The sequence below is a fragment of the Notolepis coatsorum genome, assembly GCF_963971535.1.
Source record: "Notolepis coatsorum genome assembly, chromosome: 2".
Taxonomy (NCBI): domain Eukaryota; kingdom Metazoa; phylum Chordata; class Actinopteri; order Aulopiformes; family Paralepididae; genus Notolepis; species Notolepis coatsorum.
The window spans coordinates 223,506,886-223,524,385 of NC_140166.1; the positions used below are offsets into that span (position 1 = coordinate 223,506,886).

Below are 17,500 nucleotides of genomic sequence, written 5' to 3' on the forward strand. Positions count from 1 at the left end.
CGATACACTGTATATGTTATGAAATGGATCACCGGCTGCACATGATATATGTGCTGTGGCTGCGATAAGAGGCCACACATAGAACGCGGTCACGGGGAGCGCTGGAGATATGCATGTCCTGTAACAGATCCTCGGACGCAGACAGGGTGACATTTGGCGGGGGGGGGGGGGGTCGGGTGTTTATAACCTCTCTGGATATATCAGAGGAGGCGATAGGACATGGGACAGCCTGTCCTCGAAGTGTAGACGACGTGAGAATCCAGATAATTTACACTACAGACTCAGTGTTCCCTATTGAAGTCCTCAGTGTCAATGTACAGTTTCTATGTCAAATGTATATACACTCTTTTTCTGGATTTTTTTTTAGTATCACAAACAGTACTGTATTTGCAAATCTGGTATGTCATAAATGTATAGATGTAGCAGTACTGTCTATCTGTATGTCGTGTGTGTCATATGATGAATTGAAAATGGGGTCTGCATCCCCTTAACAATTGTATGTATTGAGCTGTACTGTACTGTACCCATTCTGCAATCTGTTAATAAACTTTTCAATCAATCAATCAATCAATTCTCTAGTCCTCAGTGTTCCCTATTAAAGTCATCAGTGTTCCCTATTGAAGTCCCCAGTGTTCCCTATTGAAGTCCCCAGTGTTCCCTATTAAAGTCCTCAGTGTTCCCCATTGAAGTGCTCAGTGTTTGTTCCCTATTGAAGTCCCCAGTGTTCCCTCTCTACTCAAGTCCTCAGTGGCAGATGGCTACAGCTCCTATCCGAGCTCCGGGAGGGTCATCAAGGAGAAGCTGCCTTTTCTCAGTCCTTGCCCCACAATGGTGGAACAAACTACCCACCCCAGTTAAGACAGCCGAATCCCGTCCAATCTTTCGCCGTCGACTAAAGACGCACTTCTTCAACCAAAAAATAATACAAAATAAAAAAATCTAACCCTAACTAACCTTACTACTGTCATGCACTTGTCCTAATAAACTAACCTACACTGTAGCACTCAACACTTTGATTAACATTGTTACTCAGCTGATAGAGTCGTGCCCTTCCTTCCTTCCTGATGACTTGTCGTACAGAACTTGTAAGTCGCTTTGGATAAAAGCGTTTCAGCTAAATGACTAAATGTAAATGTACAGCCATCGTACATCTCAAAACAAACAGAGCCAGGGAAGTCTTCCCTATAACCATCATACATCTCAACTCGTTTGTTTGTCATTTGCATGTATGTATTTGATGTAAATACACTTCACACCACTGACATTGTGCTACAGTAACATTTGTCCAAAATCTAAGTCAGGTATATGGCAATGAGGAGGGCAGTCCATATACATGCTACAGAGACAGGTAGTGTAGGTCTGGTTAAAATGCTCTAGATACAGAGACAGGTGGTGTGGTGTGAGGATAAACGGGGCTACCGTGGACAGGGTGAGCAGCTTCAAGTACCTGGGGGTCCACATCTCAGAGGACCTGACATGGACAACACACATAGACTCAGTCGTAAAGAAGGCGAAGCAGCGCCTCTACCACCTGAGACAGTTAAGGAAGTTCAGAGTATCGGGGAAGATACTCCAGTCCTTCTACTCCGGAGCTGTAGAGAGCATCTTGACTGGAAACATCACTGCCTGGTATGGAACAGCACGGCACAGGACAAGAAGGCCCTACAGAGAGTGGTGCGCTCAGCCGAGCGTACCACAGGTATTGCACTACCACCCCTGCAGGTCCTATATAACAAGAGGTGCAAATCCAGAGCCTGCAGAATAATGAAAGACCCTCACCACCCCAACAACAGTCTGTTCATGCTGCTCAGGTGAACACCAGCTGCTAGGACAGAGAGACTTCGGCTCAGCTTCTTCCCCCAGGCCATCAGAGTCTTGAACACTGAACTCTCCACACACAAGCACACATGAGCACACACACAACACACACACTGTATACACTCACACACTAGCAGTCACTTTAGCATGAACACACACACACACATGCTGCACACGCTCACACTCAACGGTCACTTTAAAAACAAGAACGGGAGTGGTTCTTGTATAGTAAACAGATGGATATAGCAAGCTAGCATAAGAACACATAGTACAACTGTAGATTGTATAGTATAGCATTGTATAGTAGTGTACATAAGACCCAGTGCCTCATCCGTAGCTAACAGTGTATTGCACTATCACAGGACCTTAGCATGTCTTACCATGCTTTTTGTAAACTTTATGTACATTATACCTGTTAAGTCTTATTCTTATTCTTTAATCTTTCAAAATGTTCAGTTGCTATCGCCATCAGCTCTATCTTTAATTTTTCAAAATGTTCAGTTGCTATTGCATGCACTCATCTGTGTTTCACTACACACTTGACTGCATGCTTACCAACTGTCAGTCTGCAACACTACTATCACCGACATCTAAGAAGGGAGATCCCCCCTTGAATGGCCCTTCTAAGGTTTCTCTCCTCCACTGCCTGTGGTGCATTTTTCCCTATTAGGTTAGGTTTTAGTGAGTTTTTCCTTACCTTCGCGCGGGGTATGTCTGGGAGTGTTCGCATTGCATTCATTTATTTGCATTTATTAAAAAAAATTGGACCTTATGGTGTTCTTGTTTTGTTCTTGACTTATTGTTATGTTTCTTCTTGACTTGTTTAAAGAAGACGTGTCCGGCCCATGGGGACATTAACGTGTGTTGTCGGGCCTTACAAATAAATTGTATTTGATTTGATTTGACTTGTATTATTGCACAAATGTCTTATTCTCAGCCTATTCTTATTACTGTATTATTGCACAATCACTGCGGGCATGACCCCCCGCATTTCACTGTATGCTTGTATACCGTGACAAATAAAACTCTTGACTTGACTTGACTTGAAGGCCTGGTTAAATGTAATATAGTGTAATATATAGTGTAATGTAGCGTAATGTAGTGTAATATAGTGTAATATAGTGTAATGTAGCTTAATGTAGTGTAATATAATGTAGTGTAATGTAGCATAATGTAGCATAATGTAGTGCAATGTAGTGTAATGTAGTATAATATATAGTGTAATGTAGTGTAATGTAGTGTAATGTAGTGTAATATAGTGTAATATAGTGTAATATAAGGTAATATAGTGTAATATAGTGTAATGTAGTATAATATAGTGTAATATAGTGTAACATAAGGTAATGTAGTGTAATATAGTGTAACATAAGGTAATGTAGTATAATATATTGTAATAGTGTAACATAAGGTAATGTAGTGTAATATAGTGTAATATAGTGTAACATAAGGTAATGTAGTGTAATGTAGTGTAACATAAGGTAATGTAGTGTAATATAGTGTAACATAAGGTAATGTAGTGTAATATAGTGTAATATAGTGTAATGTAGTGTAATATAGTGTAATATAGTGTAATATAAGGTAATATAGTGTAATGTAGTGTAATATAGTGTAATGTAGTGTAATGTAGTGTAATATAGTGTAATATAGTGTATCATAAGGTAATGTAGTGTAATGTAGTGTAATATAGTGTAACATAAGGTAATGTAGTGTAATATAGTGTAATATAGTGTAATGTAGTGTAATAGTGTAACATAAGGTAATGTAGTATAATATAGTGTAATATAGTGTAATGTAGTGTAATAGTGTAACATAAGGTAATGTAGTATAATATAGTGTAATATAGTGTAACATAAGGTAATGTAGTGTAATATAGTGTAATATAGTGTAACATAAGGTAATGTAGTGTAATGTAGTGTAATATAGTGTAATATAAGGTAATATAGTGTAATGTAGTGTAAGATAGTGTAATGTAGTGTAATGTAGTGTAATATAGTGTAATATAGTGTATCATAAGGTAATGTAGTGTAATGTAGTGTAATATAGTGTAACATAAGGTAATGTAGTGTAATATAGTGTAATATAGTGTAATGTAGTGTAATAGTGTAACATAAGGTAATGTAGTATAATATAGTGTAACATAAGGTAATGTAGTGTAATGTAGTGTAATATAGTGTAACATAAGGTAATGTAGTGTAATATAGTGTAATATAGTGTAATGTAGTGTAATATAGTGTAACATAAGGTAATATAGTGTAATGTAGTGTAATATAGTGTAATATAGTGTAATGTAGTGTAATATAGTGTAACATAAGGTAATGTAGTGTAATGTAGTGTAATATAGTGTAATATAGTGTAATATAGTGTAATGTAGTGTAACATAAGGTAATGTAGTGTAATATAGTGTAATGTAGTGTAACATAAGGTAATATAGTGTAATATAGTGTAATGTAGTGTAATATAGTGTAATATAGTGTAATGTAGTGTAACATAAGGTAATGTAGTGTAATATAGTGTAATGTAGTGTAACATAAGGTAATATAGTGTAATATAGTGTAATGTAGTGTAACATAAGGTAATATAGTGTAATATAGTGTAATGTAGTGTAACATAAGGTAATATAGTGTAATGTAGTGTAATGTAGTGTAATGTAGTGTAATGTAGTGTAACATAAGGTAATATAGTGTAATGTAGTGTAATGTAGTGTAATATAGTGTAATGTAGTGTAATATAGTGTAATATAGTGTAATATAGTGTAATATAGTGTAATGTAATGTAATATAGTGTAACGTAGTGTAATATAGTGTAATGTAGTGTAATATAGTGTAATGTAGTGTAATGTAATGTAATGTAGTGTAATGTAATGTAATGTAGTGTAATGTAGTGTAATGTAATGTAATGTAGTGTAATGTAGTGTAATGTAGTGTAATATAGTGTAATGTAATGTAATATAGTGTAATGTAGTGTAATGTAGGACTGTGGACAGTGTGAAATGAGGGTAAAGCTAAAAATAACGTACTCCACATCCTTGAAACAGAATGACTCCCTGTGGTGTTCTACAGTTAGCTGGGCCACTTGGCTTCACAGGGTCTCTTTGTGTGGTTGTGACAGACTCTGGAGCAGGTCGCGATGTGCCCCAAAACCACATACTGTCGTGTTCTTTGTGTAAAGTGTGGCTTTAAATGGCTTCTTTAAATTAGGTTGTACTTTATTAATCCCCATGGGGAAATGCGTCCTCTACATTTGCTCCATCCTAACCCCTTGGGAGCAGTGGGTTAGCTCTCTCTCAGTCACACAGACAGGCACCCAGGGACCAACTCCTGGTGCAATGCCAGCGCCTTGCTCAAGGGCAATGGCAGGAGTGTGTAGCTAGCATGGCGGTCGAGTGTGAAGCAAAATGGCTTCCTGCTAAACAAAGAAAATATTGATCCAGAGGGGTCTGGAAGCTCATTCCTCCCCAGGTCATCTAGCTATTACTTCCTACAACAAGATATTATTTCGTACTGATATTATCAGGATGTATCGGGAGCTGTTAGTTGCTCATTGGTAGAATTGTTTCTAGACAGACTGCTCTGCTACTGGTTAGCCACCCAGCTGACTGAGGTCCAGTGCCCGCATGCTAACGGGTCGACACAACAAGTACAGAACAGGGTGTCGTGTGGAATATACCAGGCCTGATGACACGTCATTATCATCATCGTTATTATGACTCTGGGTCATTAACCCGTTCACTACCACACTACAGAAGGTTAACCTTTCACTACCTAGTGCCACTAGTGTGGCAGTGAAAGGGTTAACAGTGTGTAGTGTTGCAGAGAAAGGGGTTAACCCTTTGGTAGTGTGGTAGTGAAAGGGTTAAGGGCGAGTGGGTGCTTTTGTTAGTGCGAGCGACTGTCCTCATGTCTATACCGCCACCTAGAGGCTCCTAATTTAGTCCGTAATGAGGTTACTGATCCCCATCACTAACTATGTCTTTATTAGCTGGCCTGGCTGGGGCTAGCCATGGTCTAGCACGGTATGGTATGGTTGGGTTTGTGTCTCCATTGAGTTTCTTGTAAACTATCCGGTTGCTAACCCCTGGCTAGTGGAGACAGGGCATAGATGTCAGTAATGCCTAAAGCAGTGTTGTCTTCTGGGTAACAAACAGGGTGAGTTTTCTGAAGTGGCCTCAAATGACAGGGTAGCTATGGCATGGCTGTAGGCCTACTGTGTAGATAAGGAGCCTCCTCTCACTTTAATCTCCTCTCTCTCCTGCGTCTGTACTGTATGTGTGAGATTGATAGGCTTCTAACTAGCTACTACCAAGTGCTTGAGTGTCTGGCTCCGCCTCTTCCCCCGGTTGGCTCAGGCTGAGGGCTAGCCTCCAGCTGATTGGTTCCATGCTCGACACGCCTACTTTTAACCCCTTAAGCCTGATCGGACGGGGGTACCGGGTTGAGATTTATTTCACGTCGTAAATAGATCATTAATTAATTATTTAATTAATGTTGCGTTTCTTTTTCAAATGTAGCCAAGAGTAAAGACCCTAACCCTATCAAAACAGCAGTCAAAGTGTATATTTTCAGCGTGATTATATATCTCACGGGTCGAACAAACCTGAACGTTATTGCCAGGTCTCTCTACTAGGAGGTAAACAGTGTACTAGTATCCTACCTAGCTGACTCAGGTCTCTCTACTAGGAGGTAAACAGTGTACTAGTATCCTACCTAGCTGACTCAGGTCTCTCTACTAGGAGGTAAACAGTGTACTAGTATCCTACCTAGCTGACTCAGGTCTCTCTACTAGGAGGTAAACAGTGTACTAGTATCCTACCTAGCTGACTCAGGTATCTATACTAGGAGGTAAACAGTGTACTAGTATCCTACCTAGCTGACTCAGGTCTCTCTACTAGGAGGTAAACAGTGTACTAGTATCCTACCTAGCTGACTCAGGTATCTATACTAGGAGGTAAACAGTGTACTAGTATCCTACCTAGCTGACTGAGATCCAAAGGGGTCCAGTGCAGGCCGGTAGGACAGGTGGGTGACAGGGTGCGGATGTGAACGCGGCCGTGGGAGTCCAGACCCCACAGGGCGTCGCGACATGCTGACAACTGGACTATCTCCACCTAGAGAGAGAGAGAGAGAGAGAGAGAGAGAGAGAGAGAGAGAGATAAAGAGAGAGAGAGAGAGAGAGAGATAAAGAAAGCAAGAAATAGAGAGAAACTAAAGTTAAGTTTCCATCCAAATGGTAAATGGCTGCATTTATATAGCGCTTTTATCCAAAGCGCTTTACAATTTGTTCCTCACATTTTAGATTTGACCCATTCACACACCGACGGCGGAGGCAACCATGCAAGGTGCCACAACCTGCTCATCGGGAGCAATTAAGGGGTTAAGCGTCTTGCTCAAGGACACATCGACACGCTGCCCGGTAGGAGCGGGAATCGAACCGGGAACCTCCGGATTGCCAGACGACTGCTCTACCTGCCGAGCCACTGTCGTTTCCATCCAAATGTTCCGCACATTTTAAGCAAATTTCCAAAAAGGCGTTAAAGAGAAAAGTGAATCCCTGTGTGTTTCCATCAACTACTGTTGTGAATATTCTGAAGGAGCTACAACAAGTACCCCCTTGTACAAACAAAATGCTATCCAATCACAAACCACCAGGACAGATTCCCTCTTAATAGACTATTATAGTTGTTACCAAGCAGCATCCGCACGTACAGGCAAGAAAAACAAAACAAAAGAGAAAGAGAGATAGGTAGAGAGACATAGACTGTACCTCAGGCGGTAGTTGCACGGTGGTGGGGCGTAGTTGGCCATCTTGGTCCCAAACACAGAACAGATCCTTCCTGCTCTGACCCAACCACAGGAAGGTACCTGCACGCACGCACGCACACACACACACACACACACACGCACACACAGTAGTTATGTAAGCGATAATCAAAGAGTAGCTGACAGCTGTGTGATAAGCGGTTTTAAGAACCACCTGAAGCACAGCGGAGTGCCTTAATTAAAACCTACAAGTTTAAGTTTACGTTTATTTGGATCCCCATTAGCCACAGCAGTGCTGTGGCTATTCTTCCTGGGGTCCATAACACGTAAAATACAGTTACAGACTGTATACACTCACAACATTCACATGGCATACAGACAATTAAAACAACAATAAATACTCCTTATCAAATTCATAATACAATACAACAATACCTACTCCTAATCAATTCATAATACAATACAACAATACCTACTCATAATTAATTCATAATACAATACAGCATAATATACTATTTGGCTTTTACATACATTATCTATGTTCATATCAGGCACATGCACACTATCTATTAGGAATTGTCCATTTCTTTGGTTGAAAATGTTGTTTTTGGCCACGTGCCAAAGACAGAAAATATGTGCAATTTATTCATATTTTCAACATTAAAATATAAAGGAATATGTTATATAGTCTCATTGCACTGCCTTAGCAACTGCTTGACAACCACCTATCACACTGACCCAGAAAGCTAGCGTTATGCTAGCAAGCCTTTCTGTCAATAATAATAATAATGCATTTTATTTATAAGGCGCCTTTCAAGGCACTCAAGGTCGCCGTACAACAATTTAAAAACAGTTCATTTACAATCACAATCCATTAAAAAATTAAATCAGACAAAAAATAAAATCAGACATACGCCTGCCTAAACAGGTGGGTTTTGAGGTGGGTTTTAAATGGGATGATGGAGTCAATGTTCGGGGGGGAGGGAGTTCCAGAGGCGGGGGGGGCAGAGCAGCTGAAGGCTCTTGACCCCATGGTGGACAGACGGGCTGGGGGGACGGTCAGGTTGATGGAGGAGGCAGACCTGAGGGACCGGGTGGGAATGTTGATGTGGAGGAGGTCGGACAGGTATGGAGGGGCGAATAAGCCTCTCTTTGCCTGTGGTTAACAAACGGAATCTGGTTTGACGTGAACTGGTCGTCCTAAAGTTCCAGGGCACAGCTGGTCTCGTTCATGACACACGGCAACACGACCAGAACCAATACCTTCTTTATTGGGGACCGATGAGGAGGTGAGGAAGGTCCACTTGGTGGCTGAGACGGTTCCTCTGGGAACAACGTTCTGCCAAAACGTACCTGGTGGAACCACACACGCACATGCACACATACACACACACACACACACACACACAAGGAGATATACAAGATAGTTGTATTCTATTGTACTTGTATGAGTTGTATTCTATTGTACTTGTAGGAGTTGTATTCTATTGTACTTGTATGAGTTGTATTCTATTGTACTTGTAGGAGTTGTATTCTATTGTACTGGTAGGAGTTGTATTCTATTGTACTTGTATGAGTTGTATTCTATTGTACTTGTAGGAGTTGTATTCTATTGTACTTGTATGAGTTGTATTCTATTGTACTTGTAGGAGTTGTATTCTATTGTACTTGTATGAGTTGTATTCTATTGTACTTGTAGGAGTTGTATTCTATTGTACTTGTAAACAGTTGTATACTATTGTACTTGTAAACAGTCGTATACTATTGTACTTGTAAACAGTTGTATACTATTGTACTTGTATGAGTTGTATTATATTGTACTTGTAGGAGTTGTATTCTATTGTACTTGTATCAGTTGTATTCTATTGTACTTGTACAACTGTATTGTTTTGCACTAACCGACGAGGTTGTATCAACTGTATTGTTTTGTACTAACCGACGAGGTTGTATCAACTGTATTGTTTTGTACTAACCGACGAGGTTGTATCAACTGTATTGTTTTGCACTAACCGACGAGGTTGTATCAACTGTATTGTTTTGTACTAACCGACGAGGTTGTATCAACTGTATTGTTTTGCACTAACCGACAAGGTTGCCCTTGGCAACGTGGAGGTGGTTCCGTCCCGATGCGATCCAGACTCCGGTGGCGTTGGCGCTGACCAGGCTCGGCTGGCACTGGGCCTGCTGTGAGAGGAACGCCACGCGCAAACACTCTGCCACGCGCTCCACAGGGGCCTTGGTAACCGTAGCAACGCTCTGGGTGGCCTGGAGGAGGGTCTGGAAGAGACTTCCCTGGTCGAAGACCACGTAGTCCGTTATACTGATCTGAAAGGTGAGGAGGAGGGAGGGAGGGAGGGAGGGAGGGAGGGAGGGAGGGAGAGATATTAGGCTGGAAGATGTTAAAAAACACACAGTAAGGGTATAACGATCTCAATACAGAATTGAACATTCTGAAAGATGTACATTCAATATAGTGCATTGAAATGTAAAACTGTATTGACGTTTGTCTTTCTCTCATTCTCCTCCATAGGTCTTAACACATTGTGCGCCATAAACGGCGTACGTCGTTATTGCCCGCCATGCGTTGAACGCCAACAACGGCGTAAATAGTTTTTTGGGATCAATATTTCATTTTTTCGCCATGGCATTCATAATTCATCCAGCCTCCCTCCGGACTGCAGCGGCACCCTGTCTGAGATTGCAACGCCTCAATACCGCCGCCTGGTGGATGGTCGGGCGAGTTACACTCACGCCAAACCGGAAGTGGCGATCGGTGCATCGAGGAAATTCCTCTGCCAGAGATATATTGTGGCGTGGATCAATATACACACTCGAGTGCATTTGGATCGCTTTCGAAACGCAATAATCGATATGATTTCGGCGTTTATTGCGCCATACAAACCGGAAATGGATCTAGGAGATCGACGTCAAATAATTGGGATATTTTCCCTCCAGTCTCATCGGCGAACGGTAAGAGGACACTAATGTTATTTTCAGCCCGATTGTCCATTTCTTTGTTTGCAATCAGTCTGATCAATATATCAACCCATACTAAATAAAGCCGTTACTGACGATCAAGGAATTATAAACGACCCCCCCCCCCTTTCCTTCACGCATGATGAAGCATAATGTATACCGATCATATACATTTGAATTTTTTAATATAGCGTGTATAGGAAAGAAACGCCAATCGATAATCTATCATATGCGCCAGGGCCTATAACTAGCGTTTTTGGAATTACAGCAGAAAAGCTTAAAAACATACTTATATTCTCGACGGTATTAACATAACAATGTATGAATGAAAAAATATAACGTTCCCACATCCGGAACGATAGATAATCGATGTTGAATGGGCCATAGTAATGCAGATATAGCTATAATATTTAAAAGGTTATAGCCCTGCAAAGAAGGTAAACATCTCCATAGGGTTACAGCGGTGGCATACTGCGTGGCAATCAATGTGTTAAGACTAATATCACTTAGTTTGCAACTTATAAATAAAATCTGTATTTTTCAGAGCCAAACCAAGCTTTGTAGTTAGGGGTGTAACGATGCGACCTCACAACGATTCGATTCGATTACGATTATTCAGGCAACAATTCAATGCATCATGAAATCTCTTCATTTGACCACGATTCGATTCGATGAATTTTCTATCAGTTAATTCCCCCAAAAAATTTGAATACACAAATGTGGCTGGGGGAACTGATTCACTCAGCATGAATAGGTCAATAAAAACAATACACAAAAAAATAAAACATAATTTTAATTTCGATTATAATCGATTCTAACATATTCAAATCGATGCATCGATTCTAACACATTAGAATCGATGCATTTCGATTAATCGATGCATCGTTACACCCCTATTTGTAGTGTATATATAGTATGTACCGGTATGTATGTATGTATGTATGTATGTATGTATGTATGTATGTATGTATGTATGTATGTATGTATGTATGTATGTATGTATGTATGTATGTATGTATGTGTGTATGTATGTATGTATGTATGTATGTATGTATGTATGTATGTATGTATACATATGTATAATGTATGTATTGTGACGACCCCCACTTCACCTGTTAATGGGTGAGTCTGCTGACTCACCTGGGCAGTGAGAGCTGCCTGCATGCAGATATGTGTCCCTGGTTAACTCACTCTGTCTGCTTTACCATCTACCAGGAACAGGTTAACCTCTACCCCTTTGATACCATATTTGAATACTACTACTTACACCACACGCACCACACTTCACGTTTCACTCATCCACACACTGCTTTCATTACTGATCCTTATACATACATATTCTTTGTTTATTTAAATGTTTGTTTGTTTAGATAGGTCTAAATAAATAATTTTGTTAAACTTGATTTCACGTGTTGACTCCCTTTTTGTCACAATTGACTCGTTTGTGACTGTATACGTGTATATATATATGTGGATTGAGTTTGAGTGGGTATAGGATATATATGTATGTGTGTGGTTTGAGTGGGTATAGGATATATATACATATATATATATGTATGTATGTATGTATGTATGTATGTATGTATGTATGTATGTATGTATGTATGTATGTATGTATGTATGTATGTATGTATGTATGTATGTATGTGCGTGGATTGAGTTTGAGTGCGTATAGGGTAGGGGTTCTTATTGCTGGCTACATCTCAGGCTCTGAAGTGAGGTCAGCAGCACCTCCCCCTATACCCACTCAGATCCATCAAACCAAAACAAAGATGCACCAAGCAGTACCAAGAGGGGCTCCTTTGTACCTAGAGGTCGATGTTTGCCAGCATCACAGATTCTACCTTTCGCACTTTCTCACTCACCATTCCGGTCCGTTCCGGTCCGTACCGTCCTCATTCCGGGTTGGGTGCGAACTTCCCCCCTCCCTCTCCCCCCTCTAGTTTGTGTACACACTTCAGTCTTGGTTCGCTCCGGGTTCTGTTTACGGTTTGCGTTTTGAGCGTGTACGCTTGCCGTAGGCGATGATGTCACGCTCGAAAATGTAAACGGGAAGAGTGTTAATACTAGTCTAGTATAGCCACCGTAGCACTTATTTTTCAGCAAAGAACGTGCAATAAACAAAACGGATACATTCACTGTGTTCTGCCTCTCATTTGTTGATGAAACAAAACTAACATCAACACAATTGAACACCAAAAGCGGAGTTTAGTCTCATCTGCGCCGTTTTTGTTAGCTTACATGCTAACGTGAATGGAATATGCCAGTATAACAGTATAGCATGGTGGCTAGCAGCTAACGTTAGCTCACGTTAGTTAGCCAGCCAGCACCAAACTGATGATATCGGGAGCTATCAGTAGCTAGATAACATTAGAGACACCACTGGTCTAATAAAAATAAATGTATTCGAACAAGAAGTATAGTAGACATAGCAATGGCAAACGCTAAGCTAACGGCTAACGCTAGTTAGCTTAGCCTGTTCAGCAGCTAACATTATCCCATCGCTTGTGGCAATTATATTGCATGTCATTGATCTACTGGTCGACCACGGCCGACTGGTTGGGCACCACTGGTCTAATAGAAATAAATGCATTCGAACAAGAAACCAATGTATAGACATAGCAATGGCAAACAAAATTGCCAGGCCTAATGCGAGCCAGGGAAGTGCTGTGCGTTGTAACGTGGCTTCATGTTTTCATCCACTGAGCTGTGAGGCTCCACATGCTTGTTTTTGGTTGAGGTCTGAGCTCTCAAATTGCCCATAAATATCGTTTTTGTGGGTATTGTCCAGTTGTTGCTGTGTGGTTTTATCTGCCCAAAATTCAAGCAAGCATGAAAGCATTACAGTAACGACGTTGTGTGTGTGTGTCACGCCCGCACTTGAGACCACCTATTTCATCGGTCCAGGTTCAGCGCCCCCGGGGACGAATCAGCGGGGGGCGGGGACGGGGGGGAGCGTTCTCACTCAGACGAACACACCCTTTTCTGGTTCGACCCGCCGCTGATTCGACCCCGAATGGTGAGTGAGAAAGGCCCCTAACACTATCAGTGCCGGCCTTGTTTACCTTTTTACCCCCTTGAATGCCATCATCCACTTCAATGTTAGCATTAAAAACGCATAATCTATGTTTTAAATTATGGCTATGTGTCTAATCTGCCCGTCGCTTATCAATGACTTGTTTGCAGTCAACATTGTCGAAACGGATTGTTTTTTAATCGGTTCATATCCTTTTTATAGCATTTCGAAAAGCTATCGTTCTCTCGCAAATTTCCGGAAAATTGAAAGATTACCCCATAAACGGCATTTATTGGAATATTATCGAATACACTAGACATGTTGTCATTTGTCTGCCTATTTATGAATCGTTTTCAAATAAACGCTAGATTATCGATAGTATAATAGCCTACTTCATATATCTCGATAGCCTACTTCATATATCTACTCCATTCACATATATGCCTACCACTTGTATCTATTGCTATGTCCGCCTACTACAATCTCATGAGCTGTCTAACGCCTGTCCCGTCTCCCTGTCTCCCTATGACTTGCTGTCCTGGAGTGTTGACCGGAGTGTTGGACGTCCCGTGACGAAGGCCGGGAGGTTGCGACCCCCTCTGCGTGCCCCCCTGTCTCCGGAGGTCTCGTAGTGGTGACCGGAGTGCCGGATGTCCCGCGATGATGTCGGGGAGTTCGCGACCCTCTCTGCGCCGCCCCCTATCTCCCTGTCTCCGGCTGTCCCTGAGCAACGACCGGAGTGTTAAATGTCCCTTGACTAAGACGGGGAGGACGTGACCCTCTTTGCGCCGCCCCTGTGCCTCAAATAGATTCGCTATCAGCTCTATCTTTAATCTTTCAAAATGTTCAGTTGCTATCGCTATTAGCTCTATCTTTAATTTTTCAAAATGTACAGTTGCTATTGCATGCACTCATCTGTGTTCCACTACACACATGAGTGCATGCTTACCAACTGTCCGTCTGCAACACTACTATCACCAACATCTAAGAAGGGAGATCCCCCCTTGAATGGCCCTTCTAAGGTTTCTCTCCTCCACACTGCCTGTGGAGCTTTTTTCCCTATTGTTAGGTTTTAGTGAGTTTTTCCTTACCTTCGCGTGGGGTATGTCTGGGAGTGCTTGCATTCTTTCATTTATTTGCATTCATCTAAAAATGTTTGCACCTTATGGTGTTCTTGTTCTGTTCTTGACTTATTGTTATGTTTTCTTCTTGACTTGTTTAAAGAAGATCTGTACGGCCCATGGGGACATTAACGTGTGTTGTCGGGCCCTATAAATAAATTTGATTTGATTTGATTTTGATATGTGTACTTATGCACGCTATAGAGGCGGGCTGAAAAATCTATTCTCTCATTTCCTCAAGATCACACACACACATACACACACACGGCACATGCTGATATCTCAGTGAATACAGCTCTGATTATCCTAAAACTGGTAACATAGACTCCTTACCTTAGATCAGATGTTCTCCAAAAAGATTATTCCAATTCCTGATCGCCATTCCAAATATCGATCGCGTTTATTGATTGATTATTGGCTGCTGTAAATATATATTCCACGCTGCTTTCCAACTCGCGATCACTTCCATGTTCATCAGACGGCTCGCCAGCATAGTGGAGCCAGTTGGCTCCACCTCCACAGATCCAGCAGTATAATCGAATGGCCTGCAGTTACACAGGGATAGACGATAGGGGGCGGTATTTTCCCATCTGAGCTCCTAGAGGGTCTGCTGTACCAACGGGAGACTCGGTTGATGAAATATGAATTCAGATCGCTAATAAAAAAAATCAAACGACAATACACGTTGTCGGCACTCAACGGGGGGGCATGATAAGACGACAATACACGTCGTCGGCATTCAAAGTGTTAAAGAAAAGTGTAGAGCGACACTTTTTTCTGTTGAGCGACAGTCATTGAAAGTGCGGAGCGCCCTGGTGTACGAGCCTATACTTAAATCAACCACAATAAACACACACACACACACACACACACACACACACACACACACACACACACACACACACACACACACACACACACACACACACACACACACACACACACACACACACACACACACACACACACACACACACACACACACACACACACACACACACACACACACACACCACACCTGCCACCAGTGGTCGTCCTGCCCCTGCGGTTTGTCAGCAGTGATGCCGGTCCTGAACCACAGAGAACCGCTGGTGTCCAGAGCCCAGGCTGTAGTGTTGTCACCCAGAGAGATACAGATAGGCTCCAGGCCCTGGGCCTCACTGGGGGGGGGGGGGGGGGAGAGAGAGAGGGGGGGGGGGGGGGGGGGGGGGGGGGGAGAGAGGGGGGAAGAGAGAGAGAGGGGGGGGGGGGGGGGGGGGGAGAGAGGGGGGGAGAGAGAGACAGACATGTATTATTGACCTGTTAGTGACCATAGCCCAGACCTGCAGGCTCCAAAGACAGGTACGGTCAGGGGCAGTGAGACAGGTACGGTCAGGGGCAGTGAGACAGGTACGGTCAGGGGCAGTGAGACAGGTACGGTCAGTGAGACAGGTACGGTCAGGGTCAGTGAGACAGGTACGGTCAGTGAGACAGGTACGGTCAGGGTCAGTGAGACAGGTACGGTCAGGGGCAGTGAGACAGGTACGGTCAGGGGCAGTGAGACAGGTACGGTCAGTGAGACAGGTACGGTCAGTGAGACAGGTACGGTCAGGGGCAGTGAGACAGGTGCGGTCAGGGGCAGTGAGACAGGTACGGTCAGTGAGACAGGTACGGTCAGGGGCAGTGAGACAGGTACGGTCAGTGAGACAGGTACGGTCAGGGGCAGTGAGACAGGTACGGTCAGGGGCAGTGAGACAGGTACGGTCAGTGAGACAGGTACGGTCAGGGACAGTGAGACAGGTACGGTCAGGGGCAGTGAGACAGGTACGGTCAGTGAGACAGGTACGGTCAGTGAGACAGGTACGGTCAGGGACAGTGAGACAGGTACGGTCAGGGTCAGTGAGACAGGTACGGTCAGGGACAGTGAGACAGGTGCGGTCAGGGACAGTGAGACAGGTGCGGTCAGGGACAGTGAGACAGGTACGGTCAGGGTCAGTGAGACAGGTACGGTCAGGGGCAGTGAGACAGGTGCGGTCAGTGAGACAGGTACGGTCAGGGACAGTGAGACAGGTACGGTCAGGGACAGTGAGACAGGTACGGTCAGTGAGACAGGTGCGGTCAGGGTCAGTGAGACAGGTACGGTCAGTGAGACAGGTACGGTCAGGGGCAGTGAGACAGGTACGGTCAGTGAGACAGGTGCGGTCAGGGTCAGTGAGACAGGTACGGTCAGTGAGACAGGTACGGTCAGGGACAGTGAGACAGGTACGGTCAGGGGCAGTGAGACAGGTACGGTCAGTGAGACAGGTACGGTCAGGGACAGTGAGACAGGTACGGTCAGTGAGACAGGTACGGTCAGGGTCAGTGAGACAGGTACGGTCAGGGTCAGTGAGACAGGTACGGTCAGGGACAGTGAGACAGGTACGGTCAGGGACAGTGAGACAGGTACGGTCAGGGACAGTGAGACAGGTACGGTCAGGGACAGTGAGACAGGTACGGTCAGTGAGACAGGTACGGTCAGGGACAGTGAGACAGGTACGGTCAGTGAGACAGGTGCGGTCAGGGACAGTGAGACAGGTACGGTCAGGGTCAGTGAGACAGGTACGGTCAGTGAGACAGGTACGGTCAGGGTCAGTGAGACAGGTACGGTCAGGGGCAGTGAGACAGGTACGGTCAGTGAGACAGGTACGGTCAGTGAGACAGGTACGGTCAGGGTCAGTGAGACAGGTACGGTCAGGGGCAGTGAGACAGGTACGGTCAGGGCAGTGAGACAGGTACGGTCAGTGAGACAGGTACGGTCAGGGACAGTGAGACAGGTACGGTCAGTGGAGAAGGTA

General features: G+C 43.4%; 1 protein-coding gene across 1 annotated transcript in view; it reads right to left on the minus strand.

Moving 5' to 3' along the window:
• The window catches only part of tecpr2 (tectonin beta-propeller repeat containing 2), a gene marked incomplete at both ends in the record, with an annotated part of 98,068 nt that overhangs the window by 42,963 nt on the left and 37,605 nt on the right, over nucleotides 1-17,500 (minus strand). Inside the window, 5 exon segments of the mRNA XM_084308564.1 lie at nucleotides 6,787-6,922; nucleotides 7,579-7,676; nucleotides 8,838-8,927; nucleotides 9,659-9,899; nucleotides 15,706-15,847. Of these exon segments, the coding sequence (XP_084164690.1) occupies nucleotides 6,787-6,922; nucleotides 7,579-7,676; nucleotides 8,838-8,927; nucleotides 9,659-9,899; nucleotides 15,706-15,847 (707 nt within the window).